Below are 25,402 nucleotides of genomic sequence, written 5' to 3'. Positions count from 1 at the left end.
TATATATTATATATATATACATACATACATATATATATATATCATATTAACTTGATTAAACATAGTTAAAACTGTAAAAAAAATATGACACATTCATAGTTTTTTTCATATTTCTGTAAATAAATATATTTTTTAAATATCTAAATAGTTTGACAAAATATATAACATATTAACTTAAATAAACATAGTTATTTGAAAAGATATGCGATTAGAAAAATTTTAAATGTTTTTTTTTAACCCATTATAATAAAAATATATAAAAATACGTAAACGCTTTTATCAATATTTTTTTAATTTTTTAATCGCATCTCTCTCTCTCTCTCTCTCTCTCTATATATATATATATATATATATATATATATATAAAAGTGAAAGTGTCTGTCTGTCTGTCTGTCTGTGTATCTGTGTGTCTGTGTGTGTACATTTCCCTATGCAATAACTCTGTCAATTTTTAGTCTACAGACTCGAAATTTGATATACAAGATACTGAGATTTGGGAAAATCGATGTGATCGGTTTTCGGACAGAAATTTGGCGATTAAGGGGTCAAAGTTTAACGATTTGACCTTTGAGAACTCTACCAAACTCCTCCGACAATTTTCGGTCTAAACACTTGAAATTTTAGATATAGGTTCATTGGACATGGATCTAATTTAATAACTTAATTTGAGCCCAAAACAAAAATAAATTTTAAGGGGTCATAACAGGGGTCAAAGTTTAAAAAATTGACCATTTTTTTTTTTTTTTTGCTCAACATACATCTCCAAATACCCGGGTAACGCCGGGCACCCATGCTAGTATATATATAAAATATTAACTTAATTAAATATAGTTAAAACTGTAAAAAATATGACAGTTTCAGTTTTTTTCATGTTTTTGTAAATATCTAGTTTGACAAAATATATAACATATTAACTAAAATAAACATAGTTATTTGAAAAGATAAACGATTAAAAAAATTAAAAATGGATAAAAAATGTTTACGTATTTTATATATTTTTCTTAGAAGGGCGTGAAAAAATAAACATAAAATTGTCTCGATTCTGTGCTTCCATACTTCAATTGAGAGACACGGGTGCCAACTTCCGGTGTGTTTGAAAGTTAGGGTCTCCCTTTAATTTTCCCCGTTAAAGAAATATTTAAAGACTGTTCAACCGAAAGTTTTAAAAACCAATTGTGTGTGTGTGTGTGTGTGTATATATATATATATATATATATATATATATATATATATATATATATATATATATATATATATATATATATATATGAAAAGATCGAATTTACATAAAATTATAAAAATTGTGTATTTTAATTTTAAAATATATACAAAACAATTGGTTTCGGGAAGTAAGCGGAAGTCGGATTAAATAGCTTTTATGCCTACTTACCACACATGTCTGAATGAGATTTGTGTGTGGGCGAGGGGGGGGGGTAAATGAGACCTACTGAAAGTAGTGACAATAATAAAAATAAGCAGTGTTTTACTTGCGTTTCTTTTATTATATAGCATAATTAAGAATTAACTATTCATTTTAAAAACATTTTTATATTTGTATCTACATCAAGAAGAAAAATGGAATTTAAAAAAAAAAAAGAAACGATAGGATAAAGCAAAAAAAATGTAGAATTTCGTATTTCGTTTCTTTTCGCATTTCAATTTCTTCTTACTTTTTTTAGGTTCTCCCCTCCTCTTCGATTTTATGATCTCCTCCCACATTTGATTATATCTAATTAATTAACCATTGACTGTTTATTGTCAAAATCATTTTGGTTATTGTTCAGAATTCAACCCAATTAAAAAAAAAAAAAAAAAAAAAGAAAAATTTCAAAAGTCGCGTAAATTGATTAAAGTGTGTGTGTGTATTTTTTTTTTTTTTAACTAAGACAAAATTATGAGGGAGCGAGACATTGTGTTTTGATCTGGCGTGTTTAATATAGAAAGACAACTCAATTCGAACTATCGAGATTCTAAAGAAGCCTTGTAATGTCTACAGTAAACTATGAATTGCTAAAATCGTAAAAAAATTATTTTCTATGCATAAAAAATACTTGACTAATTTATTTGATTTTTGGAATATGACCTTTTCATTTCGTTAAGGGTACGTTTATCATAAAGATTATTGTCTTTTTTTTAAAGTTAGGTTTAATATTGAAATGCACCGTTATTTTATGTAGTCACAATAATCTAAAATAAAGAAATAATTAAATTAAAAGAAAACGGGGGACGAAACAAATGCAGAGTTGCGTTTTTCGGCTATGTTTTGCTATTTTCTATAGTTCAGTTTTTCGTGTTATCTTGTTGGGTTCCTCCCACTTCAATTGTCACACATCCTCTCACCATTTCGTTGGCTGATAACGGAAGTGAAAGATCAAACAGTGTTGTGCGCATGTGTGCGACTCAATATGGCTGCTCACGAAAGCAGCGACTGCGAGGGTTGCATTATTTGAAAGAAATCGCGATCTTATTTACGAGCGAAGATGAGCAAATCAAGACGCAAAGTAACTGTAGACACAGCAAAATCAGTTTCTGATGACAGCGAGAAAAGGAAACCCAGTGTTTTCGAGAGACTAGGACCAGGCGGCGGTCAAAGAAAATATGACTATGAGGCTGAGGTAAATATGGCGCCCTTCTTACTCTTCCTCTTCCCCCTTCCACCACTTCTTCCCTTTTTAAAAAAAAAAAACATTGATCCACTTATTAAACATGCACGCTTTATTATCATCTACATTCATCACTTTACTCTCCTCGATCTCCCTTGGATTATCTATTATTCATGATATTAAAAAAAAAAACAACATAAAAACCTTTCTTCCTATTTAATAGCTATATACACTGTCGATCATTCATTTTTACCGGAGAAATGGATGGTCGCCATGACATGCAACTTCTCTTTACTCCTTCTTCCTTTCTCTTTCCATTGAAAACATTTCGTTCTGTCTTATTTTGCCATTTTCTGACAAAAAAAAAAAAAAAAAAAAGTTTTCACATAGATCAACCCCCATGGCGGACGATATTGACTCCATAAACTCCTATAAAGGCGGCCATACCAAATTGGGTGCTAATGCACTTACTGATCCGCGCTATTTTTTTAAAATCATATTTCCAAGTTTAATTAAAGTTTTATGATATTTTTTTTTATTCAATTGTAAGGTTGAAGTATAGAATAGGCACAAAGCACCCTCTCCTCCTCATGTTAAGAATGGCTTTTTAAATAATAACGTTATTATTTACGTCCGGATCACTCTCTACACTAGTACCAAGTTTTATGGGTTTTTTTTTTTTTATTCAATTGTAAGACTAAAGTAGGTACAAAACACTCTCGCCTCCCATGTTAAGAATGGCTTTTTTAAATAACGTTATTATTTCAGCACGGATCAATAAATGCAGGATTGTCACAATCGCCCTTTTACTATTGGTTCAAATTCTGTAGAAGCACAAAATTTGGTGCTAATGCACTTACTGATCCGTGATCCGGATCCGCGCTATTTTTTTAAATCGTATTTCAAAGTTTGATTTAAAGTTTCATGTTTTCTTATTCAATTGTACGGTTAAAGTACAGAATAGGTACAAAACACCCTCCCCATGTTAAGAATGGCTTTTTAAATAATAACGTTATTATTTGAGCACGGATCAATAAGTGCACTAGTACCCAAAATTTAAATTATAGTTCACAGATACCGGACAGTTGCTACGAATTTGGAATAGAGGCGCGCCTTAAGTAAAAATGAAAGTAGAAACAGGGAGACATGTTGTACATGAGAACTCATTTCTTATATACTTGTTTCTTGACTACTTTCATTTTGTTGTCTATAAAAAAGAAATAAATGCATATATATATATATATATATATATATATATATATATATATATATATATATATATATTAGTTCTATCGAGCTTCATACTATAAAGGACTGGTATAAATAAAAGGTGAAATATAATTTGAATAAGCGTATTTCTCCCATAAGCGTATAATCACATAAATATTGCATGGGATTAAGTGGTAAAAGAAAGAAAAAAAGCAACAATTTGCAATAACAAAAATACAATGCGTCTATATATAAGTAAATAATTTGCATTTTAAATACACCATTTTTTTTTTTTTTTTTTTTTTCTTTTTTTTTTTTTTTTTTTTCTTTCTTTGCTTCTTTTTCTTTTTTTCTCTTTTTCTTTTTTTTCTTTCTCTTTTTTCTTTTTTTCCTTTTCTTTTTCTTTTTTTCTCTTTTTCTTTCTTTTCTTCTTTTCTTTTTTTTCTTTCTCTTTTTTCTTTTTCTTTTTTCTTTTTTTCCTTTTCTTTTTCTTTTCTTTTTTTCTTTTTTTTCTTTTCTTTTTTCTTTTTTTCTTTTCTCTTTTCTTTTTTTCTTTTCTCTTTTCTTTTTTTCTTTTTTTTCTTTTCTTTTTTTCTTTTTTTTCTTTTCTTTTTTTCTTTTCTTTTTTTTCTTTTCTTTTTTTCTTTTCTTTTTTTCTTTTCTTTTTTTCTTTTCTTTTTTTTCTTTTCTTTTTTTCTTTTCTTTTTTTCTTTCTTTTTTTTCTTTTCTTTTTTTCTTTCTTTTTTCCTTTCTTTTTTCCTTTTCTTTTTTCCTTTTCTTTTTTCCTTTTCTTTTTTCCTTTTCTTTTTTCCTTTTCTTCTTTTCTTCTTTTCTTTTCTTTTCTTTTCTTCTTTTCTTTTTCTTTTCTCTTTTCTTTTTTCTTTTCCTTTTCTCTTTTCTTTTTTCTTTTCCTTTTCTCTTTTCTTTTTTCTTTTCCTTTTCTCTTTTCTTTTCCTTTTCTCTTTTCTTTTCCTTTTCTCTTTTCTTTTCCTTTTCTCTTTTCTTTTCCTTTTATCTTTTCTTTTCCTTTTATCTTTTCTTTTCCTTTTCTTTTTTCTTTTCCTTTTCTTTTTTCTTTTCTTTTCCTTTTTTTCTTTTCCTTTTCTTTTTTCTTTTCCTTTTCTTTTTTCTTTTCTTTTCCTTTTTTCTTTTCTTTTCCTTTTTTTCTTTTCTTTTCCTTTTTTTCTTTTCTTTTCAATTTTGGGTACTCCTAATCGCCGATTGTCCCCCACTTCTAAATTCCACAGTTTACACTTTTTTTTCTTTTGCAAAGTTAACTTTTCGGGTTGGAAAAAAAAAAAAAAAAAATTGACACGTCGGGGACCAGTTTTCAATTATAACGTTCTACTAAATTGAACACCTACTTTGTGACCATCACAGAGAAAATATATTGCGGCTCGCATGACCGGTGAATATTCCCGTCTAAAAAAAAAAGGGGGGTTATGAAAGGAACTTTCTACCCCCCCCCCCTCTCTCTCAACCACGTCGTGTTACTATACACATAGATTGAAAAAGTGGTCAAAAATCAAATATATAACAAATAAATGTTCCTATTTACAATGCCTCCCCACAGGACAGAGTTAGACACCAGGGTCGTTTTTTAACGTGGAGAAAAGGAACAAAAATAAAAATTGTCTCAGTCGTGAAGGATTTCTCCTCCATTGACAGAGAAAAAGAAATTGAAGTGCAGCAATGCAGCATCTGAAGAACAGATACTACACTTTGATCTTGTCCCGAAGGCCAATGTTATAAACGGCAAAATAAGTTACTTTTCTATCTATTTGGAAAAGTTTGGTAAATGTTTACTTTAACTACAACAGAACACCGACCAATAAAATTTGATCTTTTATAGATTTTCGGGGTCGCTGACAACGAATCTGATATTCAAACCCGTCGCAAATTTACCGTTTGCATGGTATTAACCCCTGAACCCTCACACTATTTTGTGCCAACTAACTCACCGCCATCGTTTATGCTATTCTTACATGATGCGTTCGCGCATGGACGCGCGTAGTAAGGTGACTTGTCACATCGCGGAATAATTTTTTAGCAGATATTTGAAATAACAAAGTTTTCAAAAACAACAATGTGTTTCATTTTTCTGTGTTATGTAGTTTTTGATGCCTTTTAATTGATCTAAAAAAAGTTTTCACGAGTGGTTTACAAAAGCATTTTTATTTTTTTTAGGGGGGGGGAGTTATTCAATTATAAAACCTGTACAACATTTAACAGGTGCTTCTGCAGTTTAATTTACCGTTTTTCCGTAAGAAAACGCGCCGACATACACCGAGCAGGAGAACTGTTTAATTTTTCACAAAAATTCTGTTTACATTGGAGGGTAGGGCGCCAGGGCGGTGTCGCGCGAGACGAAAATCGTGTTTACATAATTGACGCTTTAAAATAACGTTCCTATGTAGTAAGCATTCCGAACGTGAAAACATACCCGTGTTTAATAAATCTAGCAAAAATCAACTAATGGTCAGATTTTCGTGAAATTTTTTATATTTATCCATTTTAGAATGAAATTACATATAAAATGCAGTTTCCATAAAATGTATGAGTGAAAATATTTTTTTTAGTGCGTGTCCCCCCCCATTTATTTTTTCGAAATTTGAACAAAATATATTTAAATCTACCGAAATTTCTATTATGAAACATAAGAGTTCAAACAAATAAAACATTTATTTTTTAAAAATTTAAATACACATATTGAACAAAAACTTACCTTGCAATTAAAAAAATGATAGAAATTTAATATTATTGATTTTTTTTATAGCATTTTTTCGAATTAATATATACTATAATTAGTTGAATTGCCAAAAAAAAAAGAAACTTCCTAAACATTAATTAATTTTTAAAAGATTAAAACTATTAAAATTCCATTATTTCAAAATGTTCCGTTACAATATAGATTTTTGATTAATTGTATTTAAATTTTTGTTTAAATATTAAGTTTTAATTTAAACATGGCTCTTGTTAGCTATTTTATCGCCAGATTAAAACCGATTTAAAAATGTTGCACAAATATTAAGCATTTTGTAGGCCCCCTCTCATATTTTGTTTGTCTCTTTTTTCCAAAAAAAAATTTGGAAACCGGTAGTTAACCAAATGAATATTCAGTAAAACCGTATTTCATATTTAATATACAAATGTTTATAATATTCATCATTAAACTGTGTAATCTTAAAACTTAACAAAATTATAACAAAGATTAATTATTAATTGCAGTTTGAAGTCGCTTCTGCGTTTCCATAGTTTGTATAGTTAACACAAACCTGACGTCACGGAATCAGGCATTTTTTTTTTTTTTTTTTTCACATTCGTTTGGCAATGCCTAGTGTAATAGTAACACAAACCCAATTTGGTTTTAAAAAAAAAAAAAAAAAAAATGGCCACTTCAAGAATGGATGTTTTGCAAAATTTTACGGAAAATATCATTATGCACAGACAAAACTCCATGTGGCAAGCATTAAGCAACAGGTTGTGTTCTTATGGGCATGCCATTTCTGTACTTGATATTGATTTTGAAGGATTAAATATATGGAAATTTTTTCCAACGCTAAAATAGGATATTACTGTGATATGATTTCACCATACTCGAAAACCTGTAAAAGTCGTCATGAGTTGGAAAGAAAGTAAAAATGTACTCTAATCCCTTTTTTTAGATGGAAATATTCACCAGTCACGTGAGATGATCACAAAGAATGTGTTCCAGTAGGTTTTAGTAGAACGTTATAATTGAAAACTGATCCCTGACAATAAGTCATATTTTATTTTTTTACATGGCGGTCACCACTTATCAAGGCCCGGAGGCCACTCAGGGATAAGGGTTATTGCGTGTACAGTAATCAATGAGATAGTATTGTAGTAATCATTAGTATTGGAGATTTTATAGTGTCTTACTTAAGAGGGCGGTTTGTCAGGAATTTATTTATGTTGGACTTGAAGACATCCAAGTTGTAGTCAGGTGGGAAACAGGCAAACGGAAGAGAGTTCCACAGGCGTGCACTTCTGAGAAAGAAGCTCTGCTCATGGAATTTACATTTTGATTTAGGCACAGATAAAGAGTGTGGAAAATTATTGACAGTAGTTTCAGCCAGACGGGTGTTTCTCGTGAAAGATTGGTGGGGGGGGGGCAGGAATTGGAGCTCAGACAAGCACTTACCATGGAAATAACAATAAAACAGACAGGCTCGCAACGTCTCTCCTGTGGGAGAGAGTTTGCAGGGAAGAGAAAAGGGCATCCCCCACTAAGCTACAAAGTCTATTTTGTACTCTGTCAAGGCAGGATAGGCGGTTTTTAGTAGCTCCAGCCCAGATGTGGCAGCAGTCCTCCATCCTTGGACGTACTTAGCTTTTATACAGATAGAGAATTTCATCAGTAGCGAGATCTTCTGGAGCGGTAGAAGGATCCCACCATTTTCCCAGCGTCTTTGGCAACAGACCTGATGTACGTGTTCCATTTCAGATCAGGAGTAAAGGTTAAACCCAAATGCTTGTTAAAACATGGAGCCTCCCCAAGACGATAGCCATCCATTTCAGTTGATGATGTAAAGATAGAAGTTTGGTTTTAGATGCATTAAAAGTAACCAGTCACCTCTTCCCCCACTGTACCACACGCTCAGGATCAGAAGAGAGAGAATTAGAGAGAACCTTGTCATTTACAGCCTTTGATGTGTTGCCATAGATGGTCATGTCATCAGTATAGATGTCAACGAATGATTTAAGTATGTGTTTTGGGAGATCATTGATGTAGATCAGGAAGAGAGTTGGGCCCAGGATTAATACTGTGGGCCTCTAATTTCTGCTCATCAACCACTACTCTTATGAACCTATCGGAGAGAAATGATTTAATGATTGAGAAAACATTACCAGTGATACCGTAGCTGGAAATCTTGTGAAGTAGGCCCTTATGCCATACCTTATCAACAAAGGCCTTCGATATGTCAAGAGCAATTGCCTTGGAAAGGAAGTCTTTGTCAAGAGATTCACTAATCCTATGAGATATAACCGTTAGCACATCTGCTGTAGATCTTGTGGAGTGGAAACCATATTGCATGTCACTAAGAAGGTTGTTTCTGCTGAGGTGGTTGACTACTTCTTTATTTAATATGGATTCCAACAACTTGCTCATGACACACAGGCGACTTATTCTTCTATACTGAGAGGGAGATGACTTTTCACCTGAATTCTTAAATACAGGGCATAGTGATGAGGTTTTCCAGGATGTTGGAAAGCACTTCTTAAGGCAACGCTTAAACAGTTTTGTAAGTATAGGGGCAAGTTCTGGTTGGAGCTTTTTCAGCACTATAACTGGAATGCCGTCAGGGCCAGTTGCTTTACTGGAATCAAGGTTCTTGATTAGCTTGGCAACTTCATGCACAGATATTGTATGTTGCATAGCGTGTTGTCTGTTATAGGAGGAAATACGGGGAGTTGATGGCCTTCGTCGCATAGGGTAGAATTAGCTGCAAAGTTCTTGGCAAATAGTTTGGCCTTGTCTGATGATGAGATGACCTTAGGTCCATTGATGATGGTTGGGATAGAACGCACGCTTCTGTTCAGGATCTTGTTTGCTATTTGCCAAAACTTGTGGGAACCAAGCCACTATTCAGCTACTTTGGATTTAACAGACTGAGCATATAGCTCTCTTGTATTTTTTTATTACTCTTTTACAGTGGTTGCTGGCAGTCCTGAAAGCAGCTTTAGTCTCAGTACATCTATTACGTTGGTAGCTATGGAAAAGGTGATTTCTGTGCGCGATAGCAGCAGCACATTCTGGGGAGAGCCATGGCTGGCTGTTAGGTTTTTGTTGGAATTTTTTGGATGGTATGAATTTGTCTATGCCTACAATTAACCATTCGGTCAGGTCTGCTATAGAGGACACATCCTTTTTAAACATTGAATGCAGAGGTAGATCAGATATGAATGTACGGAAGCTATCCCAGTCAGCCAGAGAGTATCAATATACAGTATGGTGGAGAGGTACGTCTGAAGACTTATTACATTTCAATTTTATCTTAACTGCTACAACGGAGTAGTCGGAGGATCCCAGAGGAGATAGAACGGAACATGAACATAGCTCAGGGGAAGTGAGGAAAAGGTCTAGAAGGCTAGCATACTGACCGGTAGTATTGGGCACACCGGTGGGTTTGTGAACAATCTGAGTAAGGTCATAAGCAGTGACAAAATCAATACATAACCTCCCCTTGTCATCGGTCTTATTTGAGTGGGGCAGCCATTCCACATTATGGACATTGAAGTCACTGCAAATGTGAATGTTAGCCAAAGGATGAGCAGACAGGATGTGGTCAATTTTCTCAGATATGTTCTTAAAGATAGTAACCCCACTGTTGTGGGGATGATAGAGGGCAAATATAAATGCATTGGTGTAAGCTAGTGCAACCCGGAAGCACATATAAGGTAAATTAGGGTCTTCTCTGGAGATATCCCTACCACATGGAAAGCCATTTTTAATGTAGGCACATATTCCATGCCCATGGCGATCTTGGGGGTCAGATTTAGATGTGGAGTTAGAGTATCCTTTAATTATGAATTCGTCTAGAGAAGTGGTTGGCCCTATGCCAGTTTCACTTAAAAAGAATGTCCGGTTTCGTCTCCTGTAATTGTTTCAACCTCTGGAAGGTTGGAACGTAGACCCCTGATGTTGGAGAAGGAGACCTGCTTCTAGGGGGTCTATGTTGGAGAACGGGGTTCTAGGTTTATTCGTGTTTTTTTGAGATTTGTGATGTTGGGGTTTTTGGATTTAAACTGATATAAATTATTGCACAGTAAAAAAAAAAAAAAAAAAATATTTAAAACCGTGATTTTTCGGCACTTATGTTACCATGCTCAGGTAGGCACCTCCAAAACTCACCACAGAATTATCCTCCCCATATGTAACGCGATGTAACTTTATTGTGAGTTAATATTATCAATGTAACTTTTATACCATTTTTTTTTTTTTTAAATTTCATCGTACGAAAATAATGAACTTGCGAAACGAAAATCGTGTTTTGATTAACAGTTTTGATTTGCAGTTTAAAGAAGATAGACAAAGGTTTTAAAAAATCCATAAGTTGCTTCTGCTTTTCCATAGTTAACACAAGTCTAACGTCACGGGATTATGCGTTCCATTCTTCACATATTTTTGGCAATGCCTACGTGCTGGAATAATAACCTTATTTAGAAAACCATTCTAATCATGGGAGTTCTCATATACTTGTTGTCTCTCTGTTTCTACTTTCATTTGTACTTACGCGCGCCTCTAAACCGAATTCGTGGGGGAGGGTGTTTTTTAATTAATCTGTACTTTCACCTAACAATTTAATAAAAAAGATATCGTAAAATATTTAACTTAAAAAAAAAAAAAGGCGAGCCTGTACGAAAAATGCGTGTTTTATAATTTAAAAAAAAAAACTTTTCCGACGATTATCACAAATTGAAGACTTAATCATAATTAGCAGAAAACATTTTTTTTTTGGGGGGGGGGTCGATTTAATAACGTTAAAGAAGAGGGTTCATTTTCTCGTTAGAACGTTCTACTTTATTGCCACCCGACTTCCTATCCATTTTCTTTACCGACATGTCACGTGATTAGAACGTTATAAAAAGATTGACTAAGATAAAATAACAGGGGGAATACATCTTCTCTGGTAAATGCATACCTGAACTAAAATAAATTAAAAATATTAGTGAAGGAAGCAAAATAAATAAATTTTGTTTTTGAGTTTCCGCCTTTAAGTTTAATAGATGCGGATGATTTATTTATTTATTTTTTTTTTTGTGATTTTTGTTTTTGTTTTTTGTGTGGTGATTTGGTCAGGGTATTCTGATAGTTACATTTACCGTTTTTAGTGTCTTAACTTATTTTAAAATGTCTATTCAGTTCGGAAAACAAGTAGTGTCGAGTGTTAATGTGAGAACAAAAAGAATGGCTTACACGTGAGGGTTATATCTTTGAAATCTGGATAATCACTAAAAAATTAAACAAAATATTGCTGGAAACCGGTTTTGTTAGTTAAATCTGTGATTGTTATGAAGGATTTACTTCCGTTTTGTGCAGACCGTTTTGCTTTACGTTGGATGTTCTGAAGAAGATCCTTCTGATTAATCATTAACCAAAAAGGACCTTTTCAGGGCATTTAACATAAAGCAGAATGGTCCGCATAAAACAGAAGTAAATCTTTTAACTTGAACAAAGCCTAGAAACCCACCCAATATGTATCTTCTTTTTTTCAGCATACTTTGTTAGTCTAATTTAAGGAATGGTTTAGTTACTCTCCCAAAATCGGAAGTAACCTTTTTATTAATTTAATTATTTAAAGATTGGTATGAAGTAGATATTTTGGGGGCATGGCGATCCCAATTTTTTTTACATCACATAAATCAAGTATTATGTGCTAACCATCCTTGGATTTAGTAGATCAAAACACGAAGACTACAACAAATCACATGGAAAACAAATAAAATAAAAATAATAAACCACGTGGATACAATTTCCAGAAAAAATAAATATGTACACGGTATTGAAAATAAAAACAAAACACGGAAACTATATATATATATAATATATATATATATATAAAGCAAGTTAAAATAAATATTAAAAAAATTACTAAAATAAAAATGCAATCAATATTTTTTTTCTTTTTAAAGGAGATCTAGTTTTATTTGATGTGAGTAGTTTTCAGCTGTTGTTAAATCTACGCACGTGCAAAGTGATATAAACATTTATTTAACTTAAAAATACACCAAAATTCAGGAAATCGATCAATTTTCATTAAATGTTCAGTGTTTATTAACGATCATAGATTATAATGAAATCATTATTTTTTTTTATATATCTTACTGAAAATATTTCGTGTAAACAAAAACAGCTTTAGTTATAGCTTTAATTACTAAAAAACAACGCATGAATTTATTTTTGCCGTTTAAAAATATTTCAGGAACATCACAAAAAAAAACCCGTAAAGTTTGTGTTAATGAAATCAATATAACTTAAAGAAAAATTAATTTCTTAAACTAACGATAATATTTTCACTGAAAAAATGATTTAATTACAAAAAATATTTCATATGATTTTAATAACAATTTCATATTTTCATATGTAATATTATATTCTTGTATGCATGAACGTGTAAACATCAACATAAGAAATGCTGGCGCATCTACACTATTGGGACAAAATCTCAGAAATCGTAATAATGAATTTCACATGAAAACAATGCTATCTATGTATTCCTCATATTTTTAAGATTATATCCAAAAATTATGAAAATCGATAAGGTAGAAAATTATTAAAGAAAATAGAATTTGAAAACGATCGTAAAACACGGAATTCAAGAGATATAATTTTCCCATTTGAAGATGGCCGCAATTTTTCGCTTGCTACCACGATTAAAGTTTGTTTTTTAAATAATTCAGTAATATTCAGGTAATTTCGACTGCATAATTTGGAAGCTACCATTGTAACTTATTAAAATTGACAAAAAAAAAAACTCAGTTGAAACCATTGTTTTTTTTTTTTTGTTTTTTTTTTAATCTGGAAACTCCATTTATCGACTACAAAATCTTGATCCAATTCTGTAGAAGCGTTGAAATGCTTTTTATAATCTTAAAAATAAAATTTTTAGATCCAAGATTCAGGATCACTAAGTAAAAAATATATTTTTTTTTAAATGCAATTATTTTTACTAGCCATTCATTTTGAGAACTACAGATGGGCAACATTATTTAAAACAAACAAAAAAAACAGCAGGATTTGTTTCATCCACTGTATTCTATTTAATTATTATTATAATTATTAATAAATAATTGTTTTAGCTTTTTTCAATAAATAAATTATTATTGTAATCAGTAATTTAAATTGACTCTACTCCCTCCCCCCCGCCCCCCACACTTAAAATGCACTTATAAAGAATTAATTTACTTGGACCAAGCAGGAAATAAGGACCCTGGCCAGCTTCACTTAAAAAAAAAAAAAAAAGGCAGATTTCGGGTGATACCGCTTTAACCTTCATCTTGGTACGTTTGAGGTTTTCGCAACCAAGAGTATGTTTTTTATATATTTATACAACTTAAATTAATCTTTGGATTGATATTTTTATTTTAAAAAGATAAATAATAATTTTTTATGTAGAGTCTTTTTTTTTTTTTTTTTTTTTTTTTTTTTTTTCTATATGCAGAATACAGATTAATATTTTTTTTATTTTTTTAAAACATTAACTTTAGCGACAATACAAATAACATTTTTCAATTTTCAAGTGGGTTTTTGTGACACAGTTTTTTATAAAACATTTTAATTTTCGGGCAGATTTTCACAAATTGATATTTTTATTTACAGTAGTCAGTGAAGGAGAAATCTTTCTATGCTGAGGCAATTTTTATGCATAATAAAATCAGAAATACAAGCAACAAGTATAAAGAACCGTAATTTGAAAAATGTTTTAAAGAATAATTAAATATTGATTTGTATTAAAAACGCACTCAAAAAATAAACAAACTATAAAAATACTTGATCTTAGTTGCGAACATCCAAACGAATCAGTTATTTTGTTTGTTTGTTTCTGTCCTTAAAAACTTTTGTTCAAATAGTTTTATTTAAAAGGGTCTGAATTTTGAATTATTATGCTGGTTATTATTTTTTGTTTTGTAAATATATAAATATATTATAAACAACATATGATATTCGTTTAAAACATGATAAAAATATCAATTAAAATTTTGGTTTAAATAGTTTTATTAAAAAAATTATTTTTTAAATAAAAAAAAATATCAATCCAAAGATTAATTAAAGTTGTATAAATATATTTAAAAAAAAAAAAAAAAAAAAAACTCTCTCTACTGTACCCAGGTGATGGTTAAAGGGATGTCATCCGAAATCTGTCCTTTTCTAGGTGGAGCTGGCCAGGGTCCTTATTCCCTGCTTGGTCCATTTACTTTTATTGTTACAACACGTATCAAGAAAAAATCGAGTCATTATGTAAAAAAAAAAAAAAAAAAAATTCTAATAAGCATTTCTTTTTTTATTAGAGCAAAATAAGATTACCTAAATTAATTTTTTTTTTTTTTATAATCTTCAGAAATTAAGGTTGAATGATGTTTCAGTTTCTGTATAAATTTTAAAATTAAACTGAATTGTTGACGTTTTAGGTTTCTATGGAATTTTTATGTGACGCCTTTTCATTTGTTTTGATTCATCGGAGCCCTGATTCTGTTACTAAATTTGCATTTGGGGCTTCTTCTTTTTTTTTTTTAATTCAGTATCCCAAGACTTTATAAATTATCTTTGAAATAGTTCCAGAAAACTAATATTTATCTTTCAAGGGATTTTCCAATTAATGTAGCTTTCAAATTTAGCTGAATTTCTGATTTTTTTTTTTCCAAACTGCCGTGAAACCATTTTTCATTATAACTATTTTTATTTTCATGTAAATGTACTTTTTAGAGTTAACTTTCGTCTTTAATCTTTCAAACATAAAAAAATAAAAACTTGCTTTCAAAACCATGTTCCTTTTCCTGTTGAGTTTTCACCATTAAATTGCACGTAACTAGTTAAATCCTTATTGAACTTTACCGATCTAATACCTGCATCCATAGGGGCCGATCAATCACCAAGAATTGATTAACAACCCTAAATAAACAACAAATATATTGCCATATAAAAACTGATTTTGTGTAAATATTAAACGGATACCGATTTCGTAGACGTGTGGATAGAAAAAAATGATCTCTATTATTTAAGAGGAATTTGTTCCTATGAACTTGAAAACAGCGGGGCTGATTTTTATGAAATTTCACATGAATGTACTTATGTGCTTGGCAGTGTTCTTACATAAATTTTGTATCTGAGTGTCTTCAATAAGACTTGATAATCAAAATACTTCGATGAAAGAAGGAACGGGCGATTTTGACTAAAGTTAACACCTTACACAGCCTAACATTACAAGTGCATTTGAGTTTTCTTACCACACAAGCAGAAAGACCCGACATATAAAGTCAACAGTAGATTCGTTGTTATGACAGTGGCCATTCAAAATGAACGTTTCTATTTAGAGCACAATTGAGGCATGATACTTGATTTTTGCATTTTAAACTTTAATTCAAGCTATTATATATAAAAAAAATAAAATAATTTTATAAAATCAACAGATTCTCTACAGTACCATGTAGGCTACAATGTATTGTGGACTAAGTTACTGCAGGGAGGCACGTGAAGCTTCCTCCTGGTGTACCATGATGGGTCCCCAACTAGAGCAGGTAATCAATTAATTTGATTGAAAAATAGAAAAAAAAAATCTCTATCTATAGATTTCGATGACAATAAAAAAAATATGAGGGTGTAAAACATTTGATCATCATTCAATCCTGGGTAACGTCAGATTTCCTTGTTAGTTGATATATCACATCCATATCTTTGTTTAAATGTCTAACTATAGGGTCCAAGTTTATCACAAAGCCAGTTTTTTGTGTAGGGTTGGTTTAGCTACTCCAAAAGGACTTTGCGGATGAGCCCAAAATAAACATTGACTCAGAAAAAATCGTTCTCCTCCCCTGAGGTTGGAACAGATAGAACACTTTGATGTTGGCTTCTTGCATGTGACTGTGCATACTTTGTCTATACATAAATGTTTTAAATGATTGGGTGAATGACAGGGGAAATTGTGAGAGGAATGGAATGATGTAAATAATTACGAGAGACCTGAAAGAAGGGAATAATTACAAGAGTTTCAAGATACTTTTGGAAATTTGAAAATATTTTCATATAATAATATATTAAAAATACTAACTCAACAGGTTACTTGTGGTCTGATAGATTATATTTCCTTAAATAAAACTCGTTATAATAGTAATATTGTTCACTAACATGATATAAAATTTGTCTGTCAAAGTTCGAATCCTGCTTCAAAAAAAAAAAAAAGCTGATTATATTTTATACAACAGAATTACAAAATGAATATTTTCCTTTTAAGATCACTTAAGAACAATAATACTTGACTTGACACAAAATAGATCAGGTTCCATGATTGCTTCATAAAATTCAGGTTCCTGGAAAAAAAAAAAAATTTTTTTTATGTCTATTTATTTTACTGATTTCCTTGTGTGAATGCATTTTTTTTTTTTTTCGATTTTGTTTTCGACATGATTTGTTGTAGCTTTCAGGTCTACATTGGAAAATGTGGCAAATAGTTAAATGTGAATACATTGACGTATAAGTGGTAATATATAAGTGTGTGTATGTGTATTACAGAAGATCTGAACAACATCAGTACCGTCCATTTCAAATCAAAACAAAATTATCATTATTCTCTCCCTCTCTCTCAGACAGTATTATTTTTTAAATTTTCGTAATAATTGAGCACTCTGCTGGGGTCCTCTCCCACTAACCGTCTGCGTGTGTGTGTGAACATGACAGAAAAGATTAGACACTGAGATAAATATATTTCCTAAGATTAATATATGCTTGTTTATATTAATAGATAAGAATAGTGCTGAAATAACTTGGAGTATCTCATTAAAATTGCATCTAACAACATCGAAGCATGTCACAAACCAAAGGAGCATCAGACTTATTAGAATTTCTGCGAGTATAAATCATGGATTAACATGAAGATGATCTTAGTCAATGTAAAAAAGCAGGAAATCTTTCAATACCCCTTTCTACTGTTAATAGAGTGATTGTACAATTCACAAGAGGGGATAAAGAGTTCACAAACCCTCATCCACATTGCCCCCGGGCCCTCTAAAAGAATCTTGTGTCTTGTAAAAAGAAATGTTGAAGAGGATTCTCGTTGCAAAGCTTCTGACATGATTCACTAGCTTGGCTACTATAGTAGAGCTGTGAGAAAAAACCCAATATTAAGTGCAGAAAAAATTGGGCTTTTTTTTTTTTTTTTTTTTTTTTTTTTTACATGGGGGTCACCACTTATCAAGGCCCGAAGGCCATTCGGGATAAGGGTTATTGCGTGTACAGTAATCAATGAAATAGCATTGTAGTAATCATTAGTATTGGGGGTTTTGATAGTGTCTTACTTAAGGGGGTGGTTTGTCAGGAGTTTGTTTATGTTGGACTTGAAGACGTCCAAGTTGTAGTCAGGTGGGAAACAGGCAAGTGGCAGAGAGTTCCACTGGCGTGCAGTTCTAAGAAAGAAGCTTTGCTCATGGAATCTACGTTTGGATTTAGGCACAGATAAAGAGTGTGGAAAATTATTGATAGTAGTTTCAGCCAGACGTGTGTTTCTCGTGAAAGATTGGTGAGGAGGGGACGAGGGATTGGGGCTCAGACGAGCACCTGCCATGGAAATAACGATAAAACAAAGACAGGTTCGCAACGTCTCTTCTGTGGGAGAGAGTTTGCAGGGAAGAGAAAAGGGCATCCCCCACTAAACCACAAAGTCTATTTTGTACTCTGTCAAGGCAGGATAGGCTGTTTTTAGCAGCTCCTGCCCAGATGTGGCAGCAGTACTCCATACTTGGACGTACTTGGCTTTTATACAGATAGAGAATTGCATTAGTAGTGGGCTCGTGAGATGGTGGAAAGACTTGTGACCTTTTGAACCAATGTCATTTTCTCTGAGTCATGATTTGCATTATATCTCAACACTGAAGGGTATGGGTATAGAGGCTCCCTCAGCAAAAGTTTGACTTAAAAAGATTGCAGCCAATGTTGAAACTTAAGGGTTTCCCTGTTATGGTATGGTTGCAATTTGGACTACTAGTCACTCAGACCTGGTGGAGTGCGAAGAAAACATCAATTCTGCAAAGTATTACATCAAGGATTCCTACAAATATTCTGAAGTGGTAAAAGGAACCAAGTTAACTCCCTATTTGTGGGAGACGGAGCTCCTTGTCACTCTGTTAGGGCGACACAACATTGGTTTAGCCAAAATGGGATTAATAAACTTCCATGCCCAAGTCAGTCCCCAGATATGAGCCCAATTGAAAACCTTTGGGGCATATTAGACCGGAACTTTTGCAATAAAAAGGAAGCCGTCTTCTAAACCTGAACTTTTAGCACTATTGCATCAAACATAGCAAGAAATTCTTCAAGATGTTCATCAACTGATCAATGCCATGCCTAGAAGCAAAAAAGCAAAGGCAATGTCAACCAAATATTAGTTATTAAATTTGTGACCATTGTTTATTTTGTTCTATAATTTTTTTTTATTGAAATAAACTGTTTCTATGGGTGTCTATTCTTTTGTCATGTCTGTGTAGATATTAGTGGCCTGGCAAGGCTACATGGGAGACAACCAAGCAAAATTCATCCCAAAGCAGCAAAACTAAAGCTGCCCTGCCAGGATACTATATGTACAAATGTATGCAAATTTGGGCATATTTTATTCATAAAATTTTAACCATAGAATAGGAATATAATCTTTAAAAAGCCTGCAAATTTTCATGTAGTTTCGCCACAAAGAACCAAAGATATGAGTATTTCAATATTCAATTTGGCTACAAATATACACACGCACACCATCTTTTTTGTCAATTTTATAAGTTTCAAATCTGAGCAACTATAGATCAAAATTTAACAAATGAAGGCTCGTTGGAAAGGTAATGACCTGAACTGTGTAGTGGACTGTGACATTTGCACTTAAGATAACACATTAAGGAGATCATTCATCACCCAGAGCCTATTTTTGGCACTTTTTACAGCCATAAAATGTTTCAGTCATTTGTTTTCCTAGTTTTGCATATGAATTACAAAACATCTGATATTTCCCCAAAACTCTAGCTTTGATGGAGAGGAGACTAAAACTTACTGTTATGGTTCCAAATGATCTGAAATAACAGCAATAGGAGACTTGATTCCAAATATTTCTCATATGTTACTTCTCCTCACTTTGGTTTTCATACATAAAGTAAATTTCACAGTGTATAAAGATTATTTGATACTAGAGATATTCATAATCATTCCATATTTCCAAAAGAGGTGAGATATAACATTATAAATATTTGGAATCAAGTCTCCCCTTGCTGTTATTTCAGATCATTTGAAACCATAGCAACAAGTTTTAGTCTCTCCTCCATCAAGGCCAGAGGTTTGGGGGAAGTGTGTGTGTTGGAAGTTTCTTTAAAACAAAAACATTGTCTTTCACTGAAACATTTTGTTACTAAGTCACTTAATCTCCCGTATCGTTGAATAGTTTTACTTACATGAACAAACAATAGTACCAATATATTACTTGCCCTTCGGGGACAAGTGTAATATCTGTTCTGGCAGATACTGCAAGCAAAGACCATATGTGGGGGCAACCCTTCATACCAATTGTCAATGTAGGGGCAACCCTTCATACCAATTGTCACTATCCAGCTCCCCTACTCCCCGGGGAGTTGGTCCCCATTTCCCCTTCACTCCTCACTTTAAAAATCAGCCTTGTGCCTAATTTGCTCAGTGGGGGAGCAAATAAATACCTCAAAGTGTAGTATCTGTTCTTCAGATGCTGCACTTCAATTTCTTGTTCTCTGTCAGTGGAGGAGAAATTCTTCACGACTGAGACAATTTTTTTTATTTTTGTTCCTTTTCTCCACGTTAAAAAACGACCCTGGTGTCTAACTCTGTCCCGTGGGGAGACATGGAACAATAGTACCAATATTCTTAAAGGGATCATCAGTTGTTTACCATTAAACCCTGTTTCGGGGGGGGGGGGGTAAAAATCAAACAGTGCATTAGATCATGGTTTCTCATCAGTGTTGATTAAACACCACCTCCCTTAAAATACATGAAAAAAATTATTTTTAATACTGGATCTACTTTTTATCTCCAGATAAATTTAGGCTAACCAATTCATGTCATTAAAAAAATATTTCTTACCAGTGTCCTCTGTCCCTTTCTTTATAAATTTATGTGCTTGTTTAAAAACTAAAAAAATCATTCTCAAAAATAATTGATTTTTAAAAGATGTCAATTTAATAATTCTGAACAATCAGTTTTAAATATAGAGTACAATTTTATAATTTAAAAAAAAAAAAAAAAAAAAAAAAAATAATATAAAAATGACTATTGGCATCTGTAAAATATGGAAATCAACACCAATTAAAAAATATATTGTAAAAATATTATTTATTTGATACTAGTGCCTTAGGTTTTGAACAACTATTTAACCTCTAAAAAGTTATTTATTTTAGCTGTAACATAAAAATTGTATGTTAGCAATTTGTACACATGTTTATTGAATAAGATAAAATATTAGCCCAGCAGACGAATAAATATTTAAAAATATTAAATTTGTGTTTTTTAATAAATATTTGCTTAAATATTAAAATCTAACAAAATAATAGCAAAAAAACGTTACTTCTATTATTCATTTTTAGTGCCTTTTGGTCTTCAAATTTACACAAAATGATGAGGTCCTGAATATGACCTTAAACTATATCCGATGGTGAGGCCCCACCTTGCAGGCTTTGGGGAGTGTGGAGCCATCCTTTAATTTGCATTGCTCCCAGGTCCACTCTGACCCAGACTGGTAATACCTGTTAGGGTCACAACTATGGGTTAAATAGAAACCGACTTGGAAAAAAAAACAAACAAATATACTCTAACAAAAAAATTATTCTTCAAAATCACTGGATTTGGCGTTGAATAACCTGAAAAGGGTTGATATGCCGTGAAACAACCAACCAACAAAATGATGTTGCTGATTTTGCATAAAAATTTAACGATTTTTTTTTTACACAAGGAAATGATGATGCCTATTAAATAGATTTTAATCTAAATGATTTCTCATGTAATAATTTAAAAAAAAAAAAGGAAGAAAGATAAACGATAGCATAAATCATTTTTATTGCCTGTACGTTTTTTTTTTTTTTTTTTTTTTTTTTTTTTTATCGCATTCAGTTTAAACATACGGTCTCAATATTTTGCTTCTTTGTCTACGAAATTTAAGGAATGGTTTGCCTTTCAATAGACAGAATTTTTGTGATAATGCTAGAAAATAATTACAAAAATTCATACAATGCAGCAGTGTAAATAAATCATTGTTTTTTTACAAGTCTAGAGTTCAGCCTATTAAAAAAAAAAAAATCTTGAATGCATGTACTTGTCATAGAACAAAAATGTCATATTCCCAAAACCAGATTTCATTCCATGGAGAGTATGTACATCATAAACATATTTTCTGTATTTTTGTTTTTTAAATTATGTTGAACTCTTGACTTGAACCAATGTTTTTTTTAGTCCTACTTTCATCAATGTCAGCCATATGGATCGATCTGTACCAGCATCTTTTTCTGATTTTTTAAATTTTATTTTTAACCGATTTGGTTTTAATATTTCTGATTTTCATTAAAAATATACACCACAATTAGTCACAAGGTCTAAATTTTTATTTTATTTTTTTAGATCGGCAGAATAATTTTCTTAAATGATCTGTTAATTTTCTAGTTTATGCTTATTAATGTGAGACGTTATTCAAGATTACTTTTTTTCAGTTGTAAATAAAATCCAGATTCATGTTGTGTTTTTTTTTTTTTTTTTTTTTTTTTCCTCTTCTTCTTTTATTCACCCCCCAAACAAGGCATATAGCCATTTGAACGTAAGGGGGTTACTATTCGGAACCATGTAAGGAGATGTGCAAGATATTTGTTTACATTACATTTAAGCTTCTGCATGTCAGGGGAGCAGGGAGGAAATTCCAAAGTCTAGCAGTCTGAAGAATTAAGCTAGGGACCTCAACAATGAAGGGGTGGGATTTTGCTATTAAACAGGTTTGTCAGGGGAGATATGTACATCAAAGGAGCACAAGTGCAATGAGTTCATGAGAGCAGATTCCATTAAAATATCTGTAAAACAGGTATGTGATGTTATGTTACATATTATTTTAATTTAAAAATCAATGCTTCAAATCGATATTTTTTAAGCAATATCTTATTTTTCTAGTTAAAGTTTTTTTTGTTTTTAACATTTAGAAAAATTTGATTAAAAAAAATAGTAAAAATTTACAAATAAAAACTGACATAAAAATAAATACAAAATTTTAAAAAAAAATTTTAAAATTGAAAAAAGAAAACAAAAACTGCCTATACTAATCGGAGCTCATATCTGATATTTGTACATCATACTATGTATATGTTCGTTTGATGAGTCCATAGTGGAGCTGCTGAGTTTACGGATTTCATTATATAGCAAATGTGGTATTGTGGCGGTTGAAATGTGGATTTAGAACAACTGATCATGGTGGATGTTATTAGTGCAACAGTTACACGCATTTGAAGGTGGGGGGGGGTATATTGGCTTTAATGTTATGAAATGTAATGGCCAAATGGGAATGGTAGTCTGAATAATACAAATAATCAATCCTCATCTCAAAACAAAATACTTATATTATGCTTAGTTTTTGTCGTCTTTCAAAGTTTTGTGTCATTGAATGACCTTAGTCCAATATTTGTTATTATTTTAAAAAGGTCTGGACGTTTTATTTAGACACTCAAAAATGAAATAAATTTGATGTTAAGATTTTATGCTTTAATTTTTTTACATTAAAACAACAATCTTTCATGTCAAGCAAGGATGTTTATGGTGATACCTGTCAAATAAAATTTATGATTATATTTAAAAGGAGTTTATCATTTAAACTAGACATACACATAATGTTAAGTCACAATAGCTACCACTATTTCTCTTCCACAGCAGATTGGTCCTGGATATGACCTTAAACTATATCCGATCGTGAGACCCCAGCTTGCAGGCTTTGGGGAGTGTGGAGCCACCCTTTAATTGCCATTGCTCCCAGGTCCACTCTGACCTGGAGTGGTAGTACCTGTCAGGATCCCAACTATGGGTTAAATAGAAACCGACTTAAACAAAACAAATATTATTAAAAAAAATTTTCTTCAAAATCACTGGATTCGACATTAAATAACCTGAAAAGGGTTGATATGCCGTAAAACAAAAACAACCAACCAATCCACAGCAGATTAGACACAAGGCCAGAAAAGTATGAGTTGAAAGCAAACACTGGCCAAACAGAAATTATCTGGGCAGTTCTGTTCACATTCTCAGACGATTAAACCCCTTCTCAAATAGTGAGAAGCCAAAGCCTGGGAAGGTGGACCTCCTAGAGCTGCACAAAACTATACCTTAGACCGGCAGAGAACAAAGCCATGCCAACTATAGCATCTTTGAGACTGTTAGTATAAAGCCATTCTATTTTAATTTCATTCGTAAATTGATAAATGGCGGCATCTGTTAATTCCTCTTGCGTAATGAAACGTGAATTTTTTAGATTGGCTTATTCAAAGTTAAATAATTTTTAAAGGAAAACATTATCGCAAAGAAATACTTTCTGTAACATTCTGTTTGTAATTTGTATTATTTCGACTACTGTTCTCATCTTTAGGGTTATTCTCGCAACATTTTAGTTAATGTAACTAGGTATCCCAAACCAAAATTTTATTTTTATCATATCTAAAGAAAAGTAATGTGGGCATGTAGATTTTTGTAAACCATTTACAAAAATACCAAATTTATTTTGGTAGGTCAATTAGCCATCAAGTTATGATCATTCAAAGTTTGTCGGAAAGTTGAAATTTGCTATCGTGGCCGAGAAGCCAAATTTCATAGTCTATAACTAAAAATGTAAGCTACTAACAAGTGAAAAATCCTTATAAATGTAATGTCATCTTGTAGTAGATGAAAATTAATACAAATTTAGGCAATAAATATTAGATGAAACCAACTTAAACACTAGGCAAAATCCCTCTATCAACGCGAAAACAGTGAAAATACGACACGGAAATGCAACTTTAACTGTTCATATCAATTTCATTTTAATAGCTAATGTATTGAATCTTCTTAGTATGATTCAAAACACATTAGAGATCAAGATAATTCTTTCTTTTAATTATAAATTGATAAAACCACTCAATTGTGGACCATGTAAAAGCAGTCAAACAGGCAATTTTGTAAAAAGGGCAAAAAAGGTAAAAAAAATGAGTCAAAAGTATACGTTACTGAAATTGCTGTAAAAATGTAACCATTGGTGGTAGAAGCTTGAAACTTTGCAACTTTACTAATTTTGGGGTGAGGAATTCAAAAAAATGGTTGCCTTGTATCTAATAACAAAACTTTTTGCCACAAAAATACTTTTACTTTGGGAAATTTAAACTCGCCAAAAAAGCACTGACGACAATAATATTTAGAAATTTTTTATACAAAAAAAAGGCACAAGTCATTTTTTTTAAACATTGAAAAACTTTTAACTTAAAAAACAAGAATAATATTTTAGGTCTTACTACAATTCCTTTCTTATCGATCTTCTCTCAGAATTCTTTCATAGGCTTCTGCTATGGTAGATATCTCAGGAACCCTCCAAATCCTACCATTACTTGAAACTGGCATTACCTCAAAATCCCATCTGTAGACAAATGCTGACTCTACTTGTGCAATGTCATCTGATAAAGGCCATCGAAAATAATCTTTTCTACTTTTTGTTTGCATTAAAAATTTTACTACAGCGCTGGATGCAGATATAATATCAATGACTTGGCCAATGTAAAAGTTGGTGTCATAGTAGACAGCTACCCATTGTCCTTGATGTTCATAACTGAAGATATCCCGAGATGGATCTTCATCACAACTGCAGGAG

General features: G+C 31.8%; 1 protein-coding gene across 3 annotated transcripts in view; it reads left to right on the top strand.

Annotated features, from left to right (window-relative positions):
* Positions 1 to 2,343: 2,343 nt before the first annotated feature.
* LOC145296908 (uncharacterized) overlaps positions 2,344 to 25,402 on the top strand; it is a 237,080-nt gene continuing 214,021 nt past the window's right edge. For 2 of the 3 annotated variants that reach the window (XM_080143073.1, XM_080143072.1), the window contains exon 1: positions 2,344 to 2,615. In XM_080143073.1, the coding sequence (XP_079999199.1) occupies positions 2,481 to 2,615 (135 nt within the window). In that variant the 5' untranslated portion in view covers positions 2,344 to 2,480. The remainder of the gene's footprint in view (positions 2,616 to 25,402) is intronic. The other variant, XM_080143074.1, reaches the window with a different exon arrangement.

This window comes from Euprymna scolopes, chromosome 17 (genome assembly GCF_053919585.1).
Source record: "Euprymna scolopes isolate OS-2025 chromosome 17, ASM5391958v1, whole genome shotgun sequence".
NCBI lineage: Eukaryota > Metazoa > Mollusca > Cephalopoda > Sepiida > Sepiolidae > Euprymna > Euprymna scolopes.
The sequence above is the reverse complement of the archived record's forward strand: the minus strand, read 5'-3'. Positions and strand labels throughout refer to the sequence as shown.